This window comes from Drosophila biarmipes, chromosome X (genome assembly GCF_025231255.1).
Source record: "Drosophila biarmipes strain raj3 chromosome X, RU_DBia_V1.1, whole genome shotgun sequence".
NCBI classification, from domain to species: Eukaryota; Metazoa; Arthropoda; class Insecta; order Diptera; family Drosophilidae; genus Drosophila; species Drosophila biarmipes.
Window position 1 is genome coordinate 18499242 of NC_066611.1, and position 13839 is coordinate 18513080.

Consider the following 13839-nt stretch of genomic DNA (forward strand, 5'->3'; position numbering starts at 1 on the left):
CAGGCATAAATAACTATAAATTTAGTGAAAAGAGCTGATACATACTGCCTAGAAGGCTGTACAAAGATAAACCAGTAATTCCGGTAATAACCGGTGATTGTGCACAGTGGGCCTGGATGATCGAGCGGGCCCCAGGAAAGTCACTCCTACAGGCAGCCCCCGCTAAGAGTGACCGAACCAACTGAGACCCAATGCCGACGATCCGCAAATGGCCACCGCAGAGGCAGAGCAACCACAGACAACGCTGCCAGGTCGAGTGCCAGTTCTTGTGCGTGCCGCAGCAGTGGCCACTGCCCTCCGTACAGTGAGGCAGAGCTAACGGCGACGCGCGACTCTCGGCCAGGAGCGGCCCGGCGGCGGCGGCCGTCATGCAGCTGCGGGCGGCCCGGCGCCCAGTTAGCCAGCAGCTGCCCTCAGCGCACCCCTAGGACCCGTCGCAGGCGGCGCCCTCACCTGCACGCCACACAGACACACACCTGCGCACCGGCACACACACCCAGACACGCACACGGACACAGACACCCACACACACAGACACCCACCCACACGGACACGGACACAGACACACAAGTGAGCTCATCGAAGCAGAACGAGAATTGAAAAACCAAAACCAAAACCAAAACCGAAATCGAAACCGAAACCGAAACCGACACTGAGGCCATGCAGATGATACTTGTTGCTGGCGGGTAAGTGAAAAGTCAAGCCCACTTCCGCCCCCCACCCCCACCGATCCCCTCCCCTCGATGTGATATGTGTGCCCCTGTGTGTGTGTACTGCCGAACTGCCGCACTAACATCCGAGACTGTGTGCGTGGCCAGCAGCCGGTAACCAGTGTATCTACCGAGTCGGGAATATAATGTATCTGTATCTATACCGTAGCTATCTGTGTCGTAGCCGTAAGTCTTGGCCAGCTCTGCATATGCGCTGCATCCACCTCCCCTTAAACATTTGTATTACGCTTCCTGTTTCGCCTTGTTTGCCACCGAACGCCTTTGCTTGGCACCTGTAACTAGTATCTACTTGTGACAGCTACCGTATCTCGTGCTGTGTACCAAGCTTTGCCTCTCGAAGAGCGTGCTGCGTGTTTGCAGACCTTGCTAATCACTTTCTTTCTCTGTCTTCCCTTGCAACACCCCCTGCGCCCTCCACGATGACCGCAATCGATGTCTTGCGCTATCTCCTCCATCCGCAGGTAAGTCGCAAAGTATAAGTGATAAGTACTTGGGATATGTCTTTACTGGGTCGAAGGGTTTAGCTGAAGATTGTATAAGTACATAGGTTAAGTCGCCTTGCTAAGCATAAGTATTAATAATGAGTTGTAATCAGGTTATTGGAAAAGCTGAGAGGGAACCAATAATGATTTTATAATCAGAAAACTTAACCTCTCAGTTAGATTAAAGAAAAACTATATCAGACTATTTGGTATTTTGAATATTAAGATGCATATAAAAGCGTCCGCAGCCTTTTCAGTTTTTGATAATCATTTTAATCTCTATAAGGGGAAATTATTCATGCCAAAACGAATACTTTAAAAAAATATTAATTTTAATAAAAGAAGCTAAGATATATTTACCAGATTAGGTATATCTTCCAACAACCCCTATAGACAATTTTTCTGACTTCTAAAATCGTATAAAACATCCTTAATTCGATTAGATCTAATGATTCATGTGGAAGAACTACATTTTTTTTAGTTTTAAGGAAAACTATTCCAATACAGTGAGCAAAGAAGTTTAAAAAGGACATTTAAAAGCTAAGAACACCATTTTTGAAAACTGTTTAACATTCCTAAGTTCGAACATGTTTATATGCCTAAAGAGGAATTTCCATAATTATTAGAGTGATTTAATATGCTGAGAATCGTTTTTTGGTCATCATATTAAGCTCGAATCTTAAACTTCAAACTTCCTTACGTCTTATGGGATAAAAACCTAATTTTAGTTGAACATAAGGCCGTAGATATGCCAACTTCTTTACAAACGTTCCAATGTTCAAATTCAAACTAATATTTCCCCTCACATCTGCAAGCTCTCATAAAGTTTTATCTTATTCACACGGATACTTCCATACGGACAAACCTCTCTTAGTCAGGACACCGGAGCTTAAAGCTCTCCCCTGCTCCAAAAGTCCGCCCTCTGAGCTTGCAAGCCCGACTCAAAGCCAGTGCTTTTGCAAAGCTTCAAAGTTAGCTCCGACTAGGCCTAGCTGAGAGCTTAAAGCTGCGCTTTGGCCAGCTTTCTCCGCACTTTCCCCACTCCCCCTCGAAGTCCTGGCCGCCCCTGCTCCCCCCTCCTTCGCGAACTTTCGCATGCTTTGTTTGCGCGCGCGTTTGTGTGCGTGAATGTGCCATGTGTTTATTTATTAATAATTGCATTACTCATACGCCACGTTGTCCCGCGCTGGAAGCAAGCGTTCAAGTGCACACGTGACACGTATATGTCAGCGTGTGTGTGCACCACAGCTAGGCCCGCCCCTGCGTGTGTGTGGTCGTGCAGTTATTCGCATTATTATAATCAAGTGGAGCCAACAAAGGGGACGCCTGGGCCCGGGAATATATAGTGGGAACAGGATCAGCACTACAAACGGGAGCATAACCAGCCCGGCGGCGTTTTAAAGCACACATTAATAATGGAGCAGCACACCTTGGCTCTGGAGATGGGCCCTGGGCTGTGGGATCGGGCACGTGGGGTGGGGGCCATGGCTTTTGTGGTTTCTCCTTCGATTCGATTTTCAGCCGTGCGCGCTGGTCTGTGTGAGCTCGGTTCATTTACAGTTTTCACCTAGTTTTCATGTTTTGGCTGTTTTGCCTCTGGCCGCCGCCTCAGCGGCCCCAGGCGGCACTCGCCTGGTCCGACATGGCCCCCATTTTTCCAGCGGCCGGTGCCCGAGTGTCGCCAGTGGTGTCCCTGTGTCCCTGCTTCCCTGGTTCCCGCTACTCTTGCTCAGCCATGTTCACCCAGGCTACTCTTCGCCTTTGTTGTTGCGGCGGCTGCTTTGTTGTTCTCCATTTTATTCGCCTTTTTACTCGTTTTTGGGCCTGTGTTCGTGCCAAGTGGCACTAAAACTATTTGCCTTTTGCCCAGTTCGGTTGAGTTTTTCGTATGCCTCTGCTTTTGGCTTTGGCCAGCGGGAACAGGAGCGGTACCTGCCACACAGCACAGCACAGCACATCACACATAGCACGCAACACGCAGAGGCGCCGGCGGAGTAAGAGTGCAGCTCTGGGAGCTGCTCCGCACTCCCTACTCCCTACTCCCTACGCCCCACTCCCCACTCTGGGCTCCGGACTCCTTGCCGCCTCGCCGCCCTGCTCCCTGCCAGCCCAGCCAGTCCAGCACGCTGACAGAGGAGCCGCAGCCAATGCAGCAAATCGCACGTGCTCGCCTCGGCCCGGAACTTCGCTCGTGCAGAGTTCGTGGCGCCCAACGTGGGGCTTCGGGCCGCTGACGGCCGCTCGGCTCGCCGCTCGGCGCTTCTTGTGGCGCTGGGCACTCTTGCAGCGCCTCCGTTCGGTTCAGTCGTCGCAGTCGCAGTCACGTCGTCACAACGTAATCGTGCAACGCGTTCCGCGCCTGGCGGCGACTGTCGTCAGTCAGTCAATCAATCAGTCAGTCAGTCAGTCAATCAGTCAGCCAGTCAGCCAGTCAGTCTGTCTGTTGGCCTCTCAGTCAGTCAGCCAATTGGTCAGCTAGTCAGTCAGTCTGTCACCCAGTCAGTCCATCAGTCAGTCCATCAGTCCACTGGAGTTCCACTCCATTCTTCAATATTTTTTTACCGAGCTCGCCCCCCCCACCCCCAGCACAGGTGCTGCGTGCCGCGTTGCCGCGCGTGATTCTGGCTGTGTTTTTTTTTTCGGTGACTGTGAATGTGTGTGCCTTTTTTTATTGTAACTCTTGTTGTTATTGTTGCGCAGAGCTCGGTGCGTGCCGCAAAGGAAAGCCGAAGGAAAACTCCATTTGAAAAGGTGTTTAAAACAGCTTAAGCACCGTTTGACGCGTCGTGGTTGTCGGAGAAAACGAGGCAAGAGGAGGCAAGGGCCAGGACAAGATCGGCTCAGAGGCTGCGGATTGAGGAGGAGGAGCAGGAGCTGGAGCTGGACTCCAGCCACCGCTGTCTCCGTGTTTGTTTACCTTAATTAATGCAAATGGCAAACGGTAAACGGACCCGGACACAGCCAACATAATTTGCCCTGGGGCGCCCCACTGCAGCCTCCGGCAGCAGGAGGAGGTGGCGCCGGATGGTGGATGGTGGATAGTGGGCAGTGCTGGTGGGGGAGGGGGGCTGGCCAGGCCAACTTAGGCTGCAGGTCGAGTTAATTAATATTTCACTCCAGTCGAGGGGGCACAAAGGGTTGGCCAGAGGGCGGTGCCGCCACCGGAGTACTGCTTACATAAGCAACTTCAATTCCTATTGCCATTTTCCATTTCCATTGCCATCCCCAGCCACTGGAGTGGCCCGAAGAGTCGGAGGAGCCAGAGGAGCCAGAGGAGCAGGAGGAGCAGGAGGAGCAGGGCCTAAAGAGGAACTGGCAAATTGCTCATACGACGCATTGGCGCCGTCAAAAACTGAGTGGTGGGGGCAGGCCGAGGGCCGAAGCCGAAAGAAAAACAAGTTGACCCAATTTGCAATTGTAAATCAAACCTAAAATCACAGCCGAAGTTAAGCAAAAATAGAATAGTCAAAGGAATGGGAGCAGGTTTAATTTATAATAAGCCCGCCCCAAGGAGCCCAGCAAGATCAAGGGAAGGGGCTCAGAATGAGCTTTGTAAACTGGAACTGAAGTGGGTTAATAGAAAATGCAGGCCACCAAGAAGCACATGCTAGTGCTAGTTAGTGCATTGTTATTTTACTTAAAACTAACTATAGAAAATGCAGGTATTTAAAACATAAGCATTAACCACAACCGAAGCCAGAAAATACTTTTTTAAAAACTCCCAAAAACAAGCCAACTGTCTGTGGTTTTGTGTCTCAAAAATGGTTTTATCTCTCAAAACTCACCATAATACGACGCCCATTGTTCCACAAGTCCACCATATCCTGGGAAAACTTTCCGCCTGCCAGCTTTCCCCACAAATTAGTTTGGATTCCCGCTCTTTTCATTAATTTGTCTAGCAGCAGCTGAGGTTTTCCCCGCTTCACCTGCAGCCTGAGCACCTGCCACATGAGGCTATTGTGCAGCCTCGTCTTCTAAGCCTCCTTTGTGCTGGCGCCCCCTTTGTTGGCAGCCCTACTTTCTTTGCTTTCTTCTAGCGCCGTGCTCTCATTGTATTTGCGATTAAATTCAAGTTTGACTCGCACACGCCAAAATTAATTGGGCACTTGAGGAGTTGAAGAAGTCGATCGGAGTCGGGGAGGGCCGAGGGGCAGGGCTGCCGTGACGGCTCGTCAGCCCGGCCCCTGTTAACCCTTGTCCGCCCAGGGGGCAGGGGCCCCCTTTAACCCCCGGGCAAGGCTCTAGGCAACCGATTTATTTTGATTGAACTTTGCATGCAAGCAGCTGAGGCAACAGGAAGGAGCCCGAGCAACAACTGGCAAGTGAAACATCATAAAACAAAGGCAGTTTGCGGTTGAATGCGAGGGGGGAGGGGGTGGAGTTCCCGCCCCCTTTCCGGGGGGGGGGGGGGGCTTTCTCGAGGGGCTGGGCGGCCATTCGCACGCACACAGCTCGCTTCTTAGGCGCCGGGGCTTAGGCTCAGCCTGGCTTCGGCTTCGGCTCAATCGTAAGTGCGTCGAGTGCGGTTCCCCTTAACCCCTTGGTGGCTAAGTGGTTATGGCAACATCTGCCTCGCCCCCTGACTCCGCCGCCACTGGCGGAGCTCTGCTAAGCCACTCGGCTTTGTCTTTCAGCCCGGATTTCCCCTCCCGTCGAGCGGCTTTGGAGTGTAGCTTCTCTCCGAGAAAAAGCGGAAAAACTCTGCAATCGCAGACTCCCTGATTGAATGGCCTTCTGCTGCCGTTTTCGCCAACTCTTTCGCTCCATTTTGTCTTTCCTGCCACGCTTGGCCATTTAGTTTTGGCCCAATTGCTAACTTACATATGTATGTATTTATGCGCATATGCTTGCGGTTGGGCCACACACACTGGGAGAAATTGGGCCGTTAAAGATACTTGCGGAACTAATGTCCCTTTACCCATTTCCCCCGACTGTAAAACGCATCTTTTATGGTTGTCGCACATAGTTAGGAGGACTCTGGTGGCCCAAATGTTCTCTGAATATTTCAGATTAGTGCCCTAACCTAGGTAGATATTTCTCCTATTGTTCGCGGTATAATGTGCCCCCCAAATCCGCTCAGTGTGCCATCTATCCACGGGTATATATGGTCATGGATATTGTAAATTATTCGCCTGGATCCGGAATCTCTTGCCAGTGGATTTCGGTCCTCTGCTGCGCTCTGCTCGGGGAGATGTGAGTTTCGCCTGCTGAATGCTGGGCGGCGAAAGGCGAACGGAGAAAGCAGAGCGGAGAAAGTTACGCACTGCGGCGACGGCGAGTTTTGGGCCTTTAATATGCGGCCGGGCGGAGGAAAGGTATCTGTGTGCGGCGTGTGTGCGGAGTGCACGTGCGCTGCGTGATTTTAATTTGAAACAAACACAGCCGTGGCACCCAGACGCACACCAGTTTCTTCCTCCTTCTGGGCTTGGCCCCGTCTTCTCGGTCGCTTTTTGTGGCGCCGGTTTTTCACAGTTTTATTTGGTTTTTCCGTTTTCGCTCGGGCTCTCACTCGCTTTCCCCGCTTTTATTTGCCTTTTTCGCAATTCTTTTTACGACTCAACAAGCAGCAGAAATATAGCAGACCAGAAGCGGAAAACACAAAAAGAAGGGGGTGGCGGGCTGCGGGCGGCGGGTGGCGCGGAGAGCTCAGTTATTGATCTGCGGCCGCTCGAAGCCAATTTGAAGGTCAAGCATACGCACTGGGGGCCCGTGGCGGAATCCCCGCCCGAGCTGTGCAGTGTTATGTAAACATGTGTACGGTGACGTCATTGTAAATTATTTTCAAATTTGCGCCCAAAGGCCAAACAAGGAGCTGCCAGCAGCTGCTGCACAAGAGCGGAAGCGGAAGCAGCAGCAAGGAGACAGGAGGCCACAGCACGGCAAACATAGCATACTTTTCTGCTGCCGTGGGTGTGCGGGTGTGCGGGCGTGCTCGGGGCCAGGCAGGATGTAAGGATGGGAGGCCATAAGGCTGCAGGGCTGCGAGTACTCGCCAGCGACGACTGCAGCCCGGCTCCCGCTGCTCCTCGTTGTTCCGTGTCAAACATTTTCATCCACTTGTTCGCATTATCCTGCCAGACAGCGCACAGCGGGCGAGGGCTTCAAAAGATGCCGCCAGCAGCAGCAGCAGCGCCAGTGGCGAAAATTGTTACAATTGCCGCGGAGCGAAAGCCAAATCCGTGCGAGCCAAACGAGCGGGAGAAAAATGAAAGGAATAAAATGGCAATAAACAGGCAGGAAAGTGGCCGTGATAAAACGAAAGTTATATACACTTTCCAAGTCGTTCGATGGGTTGAGGAGAGGGGTTTCTGCAGCTAAGAGAGGTACAAGAATCCGGGTTTTAAGCCTTGCATATAGCACGTACTTTCAAAAAAGAGCTAGAACTAAATGTATGTCATTATGCAAGGTCTTTGAAATATTGTTTTTTTCACTTTCACTCTAACATATAAAAAACTACAATAATTCAGGCTGTAAGCCAGATATTTTCAATATACTACCTCACTCTTAGTTTTCAAGATCTGTTAAATAACTATAAGAATAACCCAAATTGTGCCAGCCTTTTTGAAGATATTTGAAATATTGTTTTTTTCACTTTCACTCTAATATTTGAGAATCTATAAGAATTCAGGTTATAAGCGACATATCTCCAATATATCCCTTAATTTGCCACCAATTTTTAAGATCTGTTAAGTCTATAATAACTATAAGAATTCAGGTTCTTAATTGCATATCTCCAATACACCTACTTTCAAGAATAATCCTATAACCCTAAGTATGCAACACATTTTGAAGTACTATTAAATATTGTTTTCACTTTCACTCTAACATATGAAAAACTAAAAGAATTCAGGTAGCAAACAACATATCTTCTTCTAAAATAAAGCTATTTCCTATATTATCCCCAAGATCTATAGAAAATTGCCCCACAGCTCCTTAACCTCAATCGAAGAACCTATAGGTACATTTATTATACTCGTATCTACTCCTCGACTCTCCGTGGTCCCATGACTGCCTCTCGTGGAGCCTGATTGAATCGACTTTCCCATTGACTGCACTCTAAAGTTTATCGCTGGCTGCCAGGGAAGGAGCTAACCCTGGGATTATCCCCACTTGCAGGGTATTGCCGTCAAGCCAAAGGCTTTTCCTGCCCTCCCGGCACCCCTGCCCGAGCCACCCACTTGTGAAAATTCTTTGCGAAATCATGCAGAAAATCGCTAAAACCCAACAAGCAAGTGAAGCCAGCTCGAGACCGGTGCGAAGCACGCACATTTCGCTCCACCTCGTCCCCGGCTCCTGGCCATTGCCTGGGCAAAAATTTCATTAATGCTTAAATAGAATTTCGAATCGCATTTCGGAATCGATTAGCGTTTGGCCGCTGCTCCTCGCTGCTCCTCGGAGCGCCTTGGATGATGATGCATTTCAATTATGCAGCAGAAGTCGGGCCATCGGCAGTGCATTAGGACGCCTCCGCTCAGTTGGCCAAATGGAAATGAAGGCGAGTTGCATTCATAAACGAAAAGGTGTGAAGTGAGTTCTGGACTTATAAAGCGCAGATGATTGCATAAACTCAAACGGAAATTCTGTTTGACATTTTAAGCGAGGCCTTTGGCCAGGTAATCCTGCTGCAATAGTCAAGAGAAAGCCAAATTAATTCCAGAATCGAGTCTTCAAGTGCTTTTATTTAAATTCAAGTTCGCTAGATACTTTCTCCGACTTATGTAATCCGGGAAAAAGTGATTTTGGCACTTTAAACTCCCGCCCAAGAGCTCTGCGGCCGAGTGGTTTTATTTTTCGGGGCTCTTATATAAATACTTCAGTGCCAAGTTGGGCAGAGCAAGCGAACAGTGGCCCTGGCCGAGGGAAAACAATCGCAAATTAAATGAAATTAATTCAAATGGCAGCGGCGGCAGTGCCAAGAGCAACCACAAAAGGCAACAGTAAAAATGAGCCATAAAAATTAACATAAAAATGCGCGAATGTCAGGCTCGCTGGCTCTCCCTGGGCCCCCGCGGAATGGGTCTATAAAAATCGTGTTGTGCCCTGGCCTACCCACATCGCCCTATAGCTCCGGCTAACCCTAATCCCCTGCGATATCCCCACTTCGGTTCAAAGGCGGCAGGTGCAACACACGCTCTGGCCGAAAGGAACTTTCCTTGCTCTCTCGCCCGCTTCCGCTTTTCCCCGTTTTTTGGTAAGCAAAATCGATACAACCACAGTCGGGGAATTAGAACTTGGCTAACACACACTCGCACGAGGCACGCGGTGAAAAGGAAGGCAAAGGCAAAGGCGAAGGACTTTTGTTCCCCTAATTAAAACGAGCCGGAGCCCAAAAAAAGGTTATCTTTTTAACCTGGCTCCCACCTCAGCCGGCTCTCATTGATTTCCACTGCACTTAGCCTAATTAAATTTGTGCAGCTTAATTTTGGTGTGTCAATCGATTTGCATAGGCCCGGGCCACGCGTTTCCACTTCCTGCTCTTTGTCTTTGGCCAGCAGCGAGTGGGGGAAAGGCGGGCCAAACTTTCGTTGGGAACTTTGAAAGTCACGTGCCCCGAGTCCGAGAGTCCCGAAATGAACTCTGGAAAAGTCTCGGTTTACAAATTCGAAACTGGCGTCAGGAAAAGAGTTGGAAATTGTCGGAAAATGGAGCGAGTGCGATGGCTAAACGGGGATAGAAAGTTAGATGGGGACGGAGGGAGAGAAAACCCCATGGACAGGGACTAAACTCAACTCAACTCGACACGAAACTATAAATGTTAATAACAAGCAACATTGTTACAAGTTCCTCTTCCTCTGGCGCTTCCTGCTCGCCCACTTTTTAGAGGGTGTCCTCGGAGGTGTGTTCTGGCAGATGGAATGTGTCTGGCGAAATGACAGGGCCAACTTGGGCTTCTAATTGAAATTTCACAATTTCGGTCTACCAAAAGCACCTTGATAACTAATTAAACTGGTTTTTATTAACAAAGAGTTGTTGGGGAAGAGATTTTTGTGTCAAATAGTTTTGAAAATACTGGTAAAACTGCCTAAAAGTAGGCACCAAAAAGAGAGCTGAGATATAACTAGCCTCATTTTAGACATATTTATAAATGTTGGAATATTTTAAAGACACTCACAGAAAAGTACAGAAAGTACCTTTTTAACTTCAATAAGAGGTATCTTCTTTTAAAAGCACTTTTAAGCCCGCCTAGAAGTATGCAGGGAAAAATCACTCCAAGCTAAAACGCTTCGTTGCCTACTTTTAGGCACCTTTTTGGATGTTTCTAAGAATCAGCCTCAAGAGGGTACATTGACAGTCGTGAGATTCACTCCAGTGGCAAACTTAATTGCTCGCCTGTATCCTGACTGGCATGCCCGGGCTGAGTCCTTGCTGCTCTCATTGTTGTTGTTTCCGCCATTGCCCGCTGCTGGTGTGTTGGTGTTGGTTTTGGGCATGTTAGACAACAAAGTTTTAATGGTATTAGCAAGCCAAAAATAACACACACAAAGCGCTGCCAACAACAATGTTGAGTTTGCAGCGAGCGGAGCGACACACACAGACAAAGACACATGGTAGCAGGGCAGGAAGTGAGTGAAGTGGGGGAAATGAAATGAAAAAATCCATTGCCCACTTTTTGGCTCAGAGGCCAGAGTTTTCCCCCGAATTCGCCACACTTAAATCGAAATTATCGTAAATTAATTGTGAAAACACTCGCCTCACTCAGGCCACAAAAAAAGAAAAGGTGACGAAAGTCCCAGTGGCAATATAATTTTTCTCCAGCCCTTTTTCCTCTCTTTTTTTTGGCAAAGTGTGTGTGTGGGTGCTGTGGTCAGTTCACATGTGTGTATCTATGTTAGTGTCAATTATCTGTGCCCATGTGGACGGGCTAAGTAAGCTTTTCGGGGCGGCAGGGCAAAAAAGGGCAGCTTGGCAAGCAGAAATTTAACTTTGTCAACCTTTGCAGTTTTATGAATTTCAAGGCCCCACAAACTGAGCGGGCGGAGGTTGGCAGAGGTTAAGAGTGGAAAATTAGCTGATAATGCTGCTGGCTCTTGTGCCTGTGGGGCTTTCCTCGAGGCTTATGCGATGGCTTTTCGGGGGGAATTGTGGAAATTGTGCAAAATTGAGAAATAGCCACAAAAGAGCAACTCCAAACTAGTCGTTTTCCGCCCCAGTGTGTGCGTGGGCGATGAAGCAGGGGAGAATTGCAATTTTAATTTCCACTAAAATGAATTTATGAAGCGTCCATAAACAACACTGAGCACTGAAAACGGGAATAACAAAAGCCGGACCAATTGCCGCATCGAAAATTTAAATAAAATTCTGCTCGGCATTTGTTTACACATTCTCCATGCAATATATATGCTTGCCTAGGCTAAATAGACCGCACTCGCACACACGTACAATTTATTTACTTAGATTCGGGCAAAAATAAATGGTAGAAAATTGAATGCTGAAAAAATGTTGTTGTTCTCCATTTTCCTTTGCCGAAAAATGCATTTTCAAATGCTTGCATAGCCGAAATTTGCATAAAGAATTTCAATTAAAATTTCAAGGGAATTTCCACAATATCTACCGTTTGTACTGCCGCTTAGCAAAGCCTAATTTTGCTTTTCGGGGGGAAAACACACGTATATGTGTACACACCGTTGGGGCCAGTCGCCATGAATCATTTCCTGGCTCGGATTCTGACATCTGGCAATTAATAAGTCCACCTCTGAGCGGGCGTACAAATAGGTTAAAGTAGGGCTAAAATTTTCACCGCAGTTTGTTTACCCACCAAACGATAGGGGGTGTTCAGGGTGGCTCCGGGCGCCTAAGGGGAATGACCAAGCACGCACGAGCACCACCCCCGGGAGGCAGAGGCAGAGGCAGCCCGACCCGCGTTTCCTGCTACTTTCTGTTTGCCCCGCAAGTTCTAGGAATGTCAGCTCTGATATTTGTCGGCGCTTGTCTGTCATTTCCAATTTGTTGGCTCCCCGCCCCAGCCTTTGGCCCGCGGCACAGCCCACATCGCATTGGCATTTCCGCTGTCATTTAGTAATCGATAAATTTGTATTTGCCTTCGGTAAACGCTCTCGTACAGCTCTGGCTTTTGTCAATGCCGCTGGCCGGCGATGCAAATGCTTTTCAGCCTTTCAGCACTCCAGCCGAACGATTCCACCCACGCTTCCGCCCACTTTTCCATCCACACCTCCTTTTACACATGTGGGCCTGGCGAAGATTTGCACACAGCGAGAGAAAACGGCAGAGATATGGGGGTTCGCAGCTAACAAATTAAAAAAGCTCACATTTTGACCAAGTTCCGAGTCGCTTTTTTGATCCCTAAAAAGTCAGTATTTTGGCTGCCAAATTTAAATAAAGGTCAGAATGCGGAATGTTATATCTTGCCGAGCTCGTAATTTCCAATCTAATGGCGATAAAACCTAAAAACTTTTTATTTTTTCAATTTTTTTTCAAAAAATCCTGGCCAACCTATTGAAAAAAATGAAATAAATTTTCAAAAAATGAATTTTTCTAAAAGCGACGGGGATCGTTAGCATTGGAAGCAAGCTGCTCAGAACTGTCGGTCTTTTAGCTGTACGCCTTGAATTGCCGAAACTACAATCGAAAAACCACAAAGAAATCTACAATTTTTTGACAAGATTCAGAATCGTATTTTTGTTTCCTTAAAAGTCAGTAATTTGGCTGCCAAATCGGAAATAAAGGTCAGAATCAGGAATGTTATACCTTGCCGAGCTCGTAGTTTAATTTCCAATCTAATGGCATTTAAATCTGAAAAGTTTTTATTTTTCCAATATTTTTTCAAAAAATCCTGGCCAACCTATTGAAAAAAATGAAATAAATTTTCAAAAAATGAATTTTTCTAAAAGCGACGGGGATCGTTAGCATTGGAAGCAAGCTGCTCAGAACTGCCGGTCTTTTAGCTGTACGCCTTGAATTGGCGAATCTACAATCGAAAAACCGAAAGAAAATGCAGAATTTTTTCACAAAATTCAGAATCGTATTTTTGATTCCTTAAAAGACAGTATTTTGACTGCCAAATTTTAAATAAATGTCAGAATGAGGAATGTTATACCTTGCCGAGCTCGTGATTTAATTTCCAATCCAATGGCATTCAAACCTAAAAACTTTTTTTTTCCAATTTGTCAAAAATCCTGATAAAACCCCTAGAAAAAATTGAAAAAAATTTTCAAAAAATTGGTTTTTTTAAGAGTGATGGGGATCGATAGCATTGGAAACAAGCTTCTCAGAACTGTCGGTCTTTTAGCTGTACGCCTTGAATTGCCGAAACTACAATCGAAAAACCGAAGAATAATACAGAATTTTTGGACAAAATTCAAGAAGTTACATGTGGAAGATACAAGTATTAATCCTATAATCCATAGTGATTTTTATGCTCAAGCCCATAAACATCAGATATTTTGGATCATTGTTCTATCACTATTTTGATCAAGACCAGCGGGCAGAGTGCATTGTTTGGGTGGCGACAGAGACCAAGCAGAGTATTCCTTACGCTCGCATGGGCTTGAATTTCATTGCACTCGCAGTTTGTGCATAACGTTTTCCCATCTCTGGAGTGCTTTCCGCACCACGGCAATCAAGTATTTAAAGTAGATTAGCTTCGGCTGCTTGCGCAACCACACAAA

At 47.5% G+C, this 13839-nt stretch overlaps 1 protein-coding gene across 16 annotated transcripts in view; it reads left to right on the top strand.

Moving 5' to 3' along the window:
- The window catches only part of LOC108023289 (potassium voltage-gated channel protein Shaker), a 120925-nt gene that overhangs the window by 50280 nt on the left and 56806 nt on the right, over positions 1–13839 (top strand). The window contains exon 1 of one of the 16 annotated variants that reach the window (XM_050886630.1): positions 415–686. The exons of 13 other annotated variants lie outside the window; for them this stretch is intronic. In XM_050886630.1, the coding sequence (XP_050742587.1) occupies positions 661–686 (26 nt within the window). In that variant the 5' untranslated portion in view covers positions 415–660. Of the gene's footprint in view, positions 1–414; positions 687–3532; positions 3616–13839 lie in introns of those variants that run through there. 2 more of the 16 variants (XM_050886613.1, XM_050886610.1) reach the window with 2 other exon arrangements.